Consider the following 7,607-nt stretch of genomic DNA (forward strand, 5'->3'; position numbering starts at 1 on the left):
AAGTTAGTATCAAGTAATTCTTGTTTCCCATTGTCCCATTTTTCAATACACCACATTTCTGCACTGACAACTGGTAATTGCACGGCAGGATCTGAAACGTTTTGGCAATAGATCACAAAAACTCTTCAGGATGTAGGAGGAAACACGGGATTACAAAAGAAATGGGAACACATTAGTCAGTTAACATGATCAGAAAATTAACATTCAAAGAGTCATTTACAGGTTTCAGGTTAGCATATTAAGAGGGAAACAATTTAATAAGTCTAGAACTCGTTTCATATTGCTCGAAAACTCCAACATGAGTCTCCTGTTAGTGTTTTTTATCTTGCCTGTGAGTGACTTCTACCTTGAAACTCCGGAGCAAATTTCTGCAACAGTACACCAGAAGTAAAACAGGGTCTGGTCTGCAGCACATACTGGTCCATCACAAGTGGGCCCCAAAAGCCAAGAGTTTCAACAGTCCCCCTGGAAGTCTCACCTGCTCTTGGTTTAACACAGCACAGGTCAAGTCACGTCTGTTCCCTGACCACGTACAGTCCCATTTTTAATGTTTACAATTCTGCAAGGCCTCTGCCTGCAGCAATACCAGAATCGAGATGTCGGCAAATAACGGACAGACAACTGTAGGAATAACATTTTTGGTTTAGTGTTTGCAATTTGTTTTACAGCTTATAATGAAATACTGTTATTCTATATTCATACATTCTAGCAAAATGCTTTTTCAAAAACATAAGGCACTTCAAGACTTCCTAAAACAAACGTTCATGATAAAAATTCAGCAAGAGGGCTGGGTGAGAACCCTTTCTACCCTTAATGTTAGGTCAGCAAAAGACCAATCCTCTAGTCAGGCAGGCAGATGAAATAATCAATACAAAGGTTCCAGGACAGAGTTACTGCTGTATTTGTGTGCATTCTGAAGTAGTCTGTTTGAAGTTTCTTCAGTTGGGGAGGGAGGGCATGGTGTGAATGAGATGCATTAAAATAGTTCTTTGAACTGGGTAACAAAGACACATTGCGGGAATTAAGTTTCATTACTTTCATTGGATTAAATTCCTTCCATTCATTATTGCCAACAAGAGTTAGGAACAACAAGGAGCTGGTTCTCCCCTCCCTCCCCCCCACTCCCATTATAATTCAACACAAGATTTCAAAGACTTAAAATGACCAGGACAGAAGCCCATGAAAAACTGCATCTGGCCACTTCAGAGTATGTTTAAATATTCATTACTGACTTCCTCAAGTCTCACCTCTTATTAAGAAAGAGAAACATAAAAGAATTGGCAACTGTGTAAGTTGCTTCCAGTCAAATTGATATTTTGCTTCTTTTTAACGTGACTCCACTGTTCCCATTAAGTACCTGCATTCAGAAACGCACCAGTAGCTCCCCTTGGCAGAGAGATCGCGGGGCAGAGGATGAATGCAGGCAGGGCCCCAGGCCCTGCGGGGAAGAGGCAACGAGCAACTTTTCTTCACACGCTTGTGTCTCGCTTAAGGACAGTTTGAAAAGCTGGATGTGCTGGGCTGCTGTAGCAACAAGGAGACTGATACTGAAACACTGACTGAAGACTTCACTTGGAGATGCATCTGTCAGAACTGAAATCCACTACTTGAAACTCTCGAAAAGAGCTACAATGCTGGCAAAACCACTGCCTGCTTCTCAGGACCCCTGAGGACAATGGGTAGCCCCTACCATCCATCAGTGTATTTTCAAGTTGTGTCTTACCTATTTCATTGCCCAGTACATCTTCCAGTCTTTGGGGGCTAATAATTGCTGAAAAACTCGACTTCTGGAGGCTCAGTGCATTAGGCACTACCACACAAAGCTGCATCCCTGATTGACTCAAACCCACCTCTGAAGGGAAAAAACTCCAACCAATCAATCAACCAACCATTTGTTCTTCTTACAAGCTCTCGATTGTTTTAAATTCTGGCTTACTTGAATTGCACTTAAAAGCCCAGCAGCAAAAAGAAAACTCGGTCGCTATATTCAGGAATATATATAAAAACTTCTAAGAGGCAAGACATTTTATCAAGTCTAAATATGCATAGAGCTATCAACTGCATAAGCTGTCAAGTTTTGACCTGACTACAGCGAAGCGGCTGTGAAAAAAGATTAGCTGATCAGCCCTATTAGAACTGGGGCAGAACTGGGAAAGAAAACCCAAGGATCAAGCTAAATCAGAACCAGCCACTACTGGTCTTAACCCATGACACCAAAGGTGCTACCGTGCGAGCAGGAACCGTGGTGAAATCTAACTTTGTGAGTGAAAAAACGCATGACCAAGAGAGCTGCTGCTAAAGAGAAGAAAGGAAGGTGGTACCTCGTTGCCCTGAGTTCACGAGATCTTGAGATCTCAACTCACGTGGCTCACTTCCAGTGGCAGAAGAGCAAAGCTCTAGATCACTCAGCTGCTCACTCTTGTTATACTAGCAGCCAATTTTAAACTGTGGCTCTGCAATCAGTTTACTGCCAGCGCTTCAGCACCGGTAAGACAATACTCACTTGGGACAGGAAGCAGCATCTGAAAGAGGAGATGAAGAACAAATCACAGGCTACTCACTGATCCCAATTTAACAGCATGCAGCTGGTTTCTCTCAAAATCTTCAGGCTGCTCCTCCCAAACAAACCCCACAGAATTTGCTAAAGTGACATCCAGTTGCTTTAGACATACACCTTATTGCATCTTAAAAATATTCTTACAAAAATATTATTTGGAAAGGCACAGAGCATGTGTAATTTGGTTCCTTGTGGATCTGTGCACGTGGGGAATCTTCAGACTAAGCTGCAATGATTAATAATGGACAGGGTGGTATTTTACAACCAGATCATTTCTTGCAAATTCCAGTTCTCTCCAAAGGAAACTGGAGAAATAAGCAGTGCTGTTAAGGAACTGCAAGGCAAGGAGTTCACCTTGTACACCGAGACAGACTGGAATGTACAAAGCTTCACAGACCTTGTTCTTCAGGTCACATTAAAGGAAGAACTGTAGTCTAATTTAGAAAAAAAAAAAAAAAAGACAAACCCACAACACTAAAGCTAGTTACAAAGAGTAGAATTATCAAAGTGCTTTTATACATAAAGTGTCAAATGTAATTAAACAAGACCATTAACACAGAGCTGCCATAAGATTTCCAAATAGGTAAATGTGTTTTCTGAATGCAGGAGAGGAGCACAGGTTTTTTATTTCCCCCTGAGGACCAAAATGAGTTAGAAAAGTTTTTCTTGTTCATTTAGCTTCTTAACACAATGTATTAGCTCTGCTTACGCATTCGAAGGCACAGGTGGATTTCCTCCATCTGCAACTGCATCAAAAGGACTGTCTACCATGAAATACTAAGGGGCGACTCAGTCTGCAAAACGCACAACAGCCCCACGAAGTAGATTTATAGATTCCTGTCAATTCATAATATTAATTTTCATAAGCTCTTTCTTGATACTTAAAAATTGAGCTATTTTCTGCAGCTTTTCTTTAAACATAGTTTAACATAACTAAATGTGTTATTTGAACAATCCAACAGACTGTCAAAGCTATTATAACAAGAGCAAGTGCAAACAAATAAATAAGGAAGAGGTTTCAAAATGAACCCGTGCAAGATGCTCTGACAACACGCCTTAGCCTCCCTACTGGCTCTTCCTCTCATGAGTAAGAGAAAAGGCATTAAAAAACATTCTCCATGGCATTTTTCTCAGTACCTCTAATTCACTAAGCTGCTGCCTACATTAAGCCGATGACGTTAAAGATGGAAAGTAACTCTGTCCTAGGCACGGCAGAGCTAGCTGCAGCAGGAGGATGTGGTTGTTTAGAACCAAATGTCAGTCAAGACCTTCCCTGCAATTCATAGATATAAAAGCAGATTTGCTCCAGTAAGCTGAGACTCAAAAACACGACACAGAGCATCACATCTGGTCCCTGGCACAGGCATGTATGGCCACAAGTCTGGAGGACTTGTTCAGTGGAACAACTCGTCTGTTTTCTGAAGGCACCATAAAGACAGTAACCCTCCAGGTGTAATGGGAAGAGGAAGGAAAAACAACAAATACAGTTAGGAGGAAATACTAAGAGCAGCTTGGTATGCCACAGGAGAAAAAAGGTGGCTCAGTTCTACGATGGCTGTAACATCCATAACAGCACAGAGACCCTGCGCCTCTAGGCAAAGGAAGAGTAACCAGAGTTTGGAAAAAATCTACTCCTGAACAAAAAAACCCCAAACCAACAAACAACTCCCATTTTTAGCAGATGGGTGACAGGTATAAAATCTGTAACTGAATCAAATGAGACAGCAAAGAATCAATACACTACATAAAACATTGGGGTCCATACACACTCACATGGCAACATTAGCCTGATTTACCACAGCGTTGAAAGCTCTGGACAGTCTCCTTAAGTCCAGTGAAGTGTCACATATTAAAACCCTTCTCAATCCACCAGTGAGACAAATGCCGCTCCTCAGCCTGTACGAGGGAGGACGGTGTCTCTTAGACAGGAGATGTTTCTAAGAACCCCAGGCACCCTACAGACATTATGCCACTGAGTGAGTTCTCCTAAGTAGCATTGCACCAAGCAAGTCTAGGCTTGCTAAGATGTTCTGCTCCTTACGTGGACTTGAGGACAGTTTCTTGTGAGCCCTTCAGGCCAGAGGGTCATGCTTCACTGTTTCATTACAGTTTCATTACAAACATGTTTTCCTTCCTGTCCTCCCCTCTCCCTCCCTGTTATCCCAGAAGGACTTTCTGCATCCTGCGTGCAGCAACGCTGGCTTCGTCCTCAGAGTCAGACTCGCTCGTGGAAGTGGAGCTCTGGGAGGCAGAGCTGCAGGGAGAGGAGCACTCTGGGGAGCACAGGTAGTGCATCAGCGGGAGGCGATACTTCCCACAGAAGTCAACAAACTTGATTTGTCTGACGCAGCTGTCAAAGTAGACACCTGTAGGGGCAGAGGGAACAGTAACAACATATGAGATCCCATGCAGAGAAATCTGTGAACTCTGCAAGGTTGTTGCAGCTAGTGCAAATGCCTCAAATTAGGATTTGACACAGCACCAGATGTGGAAGGACAAGGGATACTTCCAAAGAATTCAGCAATTTCTTTTAACCATTAGGAAGAAATCCCAGGCTGGGAATTTGCATACTTCTTAAATGTCAAATTAATTCATCACTCTATTTTCAAACTTGTAAAACCTCTTCTACCAGCTAGCAAAACCACATTCACAAACAGACGTTCATAGCTCTGCTTTTCTTCCGCTTGACTGAAGCGGCCATGCTGAGTGTGGATGCTCCTTTCCATGGCAACAGTGTTGCTGTAACACACAATTACAGTCTCCTTCTGTCACAGCGAGTGATTACAGACACTGGCATTTTCAGAAGTCTCCAGTGGTGGTTTAAGTCCTAGCTGGTCTGGAGTAGCTTTTCTCCCGCAGTACTAAAGCAATGCTGCAGCACTGTGCTGGTTCGTATGGGAAAGTGAAAATGAGCAAAACCAATCCACTGGCATCCAAGCAGTGCAAAACTCTAAAAAAGGAAACATTTCTTTCCCTCGCAATACAACTTCCAGCCCTTCTGTCTTTGCTGATGGAGCACGCTTTGATATTGTCCCGTAAGGAGATAAGATAACAGCCTGCATTATGACTGCAGGGTAGATAGTAATTACTGATTTTTTCTTTCCTTAATCTAAAGGCTAAATGCGCAGATCATTTACTCCGGATGAAGATTAAGCATTAAGCCAAATTAAGCCCAAGCATTCCAGGTTTTTCTATAGAGTCCTCTCCTTCCAGGAACTACGCAGTAGCAGTCCCAAGCAAGTCGCTCTTGGTAACTGCCAAGCACTACAGCCTCTCTACATTCTTCCAACCAGAAATGAAGCTTGCTGTTCAGCAAGAGTTTTTGCAGAAGCCCTCCTGTCCATTACTTACTCTGAGCTATTTCAGGGCAGACGGATCACAACATTCAGACCATAAAAGCATAGTGGAGTGCCGGGGTGAGCTGCAAAGACTCCGACAGAAACACTGTCCTACATTCCTATGCAAATACAGTAAACCAGCACTACAACTTTGAACATCATTCCTAAGTGAACAAGGTTCCTTGAAGACAAGTTTGCAGGAGATCTGGAGCCAATGAAATACAGTTACAGTTTGGATGCAACAACACATCTAACCTGACTGAGCTACTGAAGTCATGGCAATTAGAGGGAAAGAAAACCCATCAGGTAAAAGCAGGAAGCAGAGCAGTGAAGGTGAACTTACCCCCACATTTAGGATTGGGACAGTTGCTGGCCAAGCTCAGATACCGGACAAGGTTCTCTGGGAGGTCGCTGGGAGCATAGGCAACATTGCGAGTTTTAATTGTGCGACCAGCCAGTTCCTGAAGGCTTGGGGGATTGTAGGTCAGGTCACGGACAAAGCGAACCACCAACGGGTTCCCACGCAAGCTCAGCTCCTCCAGGTGAACCAGGTTAAGGATCTCTCGAGGAAGGTAAGTCAGCAGGTTATTGTGCAGGCTAAGGGAACGTAGGGAATGCAGCCTGAGGACAGAGATGGAAACTCAGTCAAGATGTGCAAGAAAAATCATTCCACAGCTGCATTACACAGATGTGATTACTCTCCCCTCTCCCACCAATTTAATTTTCTTTGGCTTTTCCTTCTAAATCATAAATGCGTGCTAAAAGAGCTGCTGTTACTCCGGCACGCGAAGTGCCCTAGAAAACCTGGCTCAACTCCAGAACGAGCTCTCTGGTAAGCAGTGTTAAGTATGCTACTGTCCCTCTCAGTATCCCACACCCCCCATCCCCCAAAAGCTAACACAGAACAGAAGTATACAGACCGGGTGCTTTACCCAGCGCACGCATCAAGAACTGTTCCACGCGGTACTTTGAACAAGTCACCTGCTTTCACTCATGCGTTAAAGAATGATTGCCGGTAGGCAGCCAGCCCTGGAAACCCCCATGTTTTCACTGCTTGTGGCTGCATCGCCTTGCGCTGTGATACCACCAGACCTCAAAAGCTAAGCAAGGTCAGGCCAGGCTAGCATCGGCAGGGGAGAGAAACAGGTTTTTTTTAGCTTTTGGAGGAGGTGTTCTCCTCTCCCAGGAAGAGAAGGCAATGCTCCCACAGTGTTCAGGGATGCTTTCAAACCAGTACAAGTTACAAGGTAACAGAGCACTGTACATAAAGAATAACCCCACCACACCATCAAATTCCAGCTCAGAAAACTCCATGCTGCCATTCGATTGCCTCTGAGGTTACAGCTACCTGCTGGATTCTTCACATCCCCTCTTAGGCTACCCATACAGAGTTTGCAGTGTCCTCCTTCCCCCATTATGAAAGAGATAGAGTGGTAACTTCTCCTCTAGAGCTGTGCTGTGGGATTTAATGAACACTAAACTAAAACATTCAGAGATCCTAGAGTAAGGAGTGCCAAGGGAACACAGGGGACGGTGCAATATAAAAGCATACACAGGAAGACAAAACAGACCAAGCATTCGTCATTAAGAATACAGCAGCATGACAGTTTATCTTGTCTGAGTTGCCCAGGTACTTCTCAGGACACCCTGTACAAATCCATTAATTCATCTTGAACTGTATACTTGGTGACATTCCCTGCCCCCCCCCCCCC

General features: G+C 43.8%; 1 protein-coding gene across 1 annotated transcript in view; it reads right to left on the reverse strand.

The window, feature by feature from the left end:
• Nucleotides 1-4,714: 4,714 nt before the first annotated feature.
• LRRC58 (leucine rich repeat containing 58) overlaps nucleotides 4,715-7,607 on the reverse strand; it is a gene marked incomplete at its 5' end in the record, with an annotated part of 3,342 nt that continues 449 nt past the window's right edge. Inside the window, 2 exons of the mRNA XM_010136783.1 lie at nucleotides 4,715-4,923; nucleotides 6,239-6,516. Of these exons, the coding sequence (XP_010135085.1) occupies nucleotides 4,715-4,923; nucleotides 6,239-6,516 (487 nt within the window). The remainder of the gene's footprint in view (nucleotides 4,924-6,238; nucleotides 6,517-7,607) is intronic.

Source organism: Buceros rhinoceros, unplaced genomic scaffold (assembly GCF_000710305.1).
Source record: "Buceros rhinoceros silvestris isolate BGI_N320 unplaced genomic scaffold, ASM71030v1 scaffold14735, whole genome shotgun sequence".
Lineage (NCBI taxonomy): Eukaryota > Metazoa > Chordata > Aves > Bucerotiformes > Bucerotidae > Buceros > Buceros rhinoceros.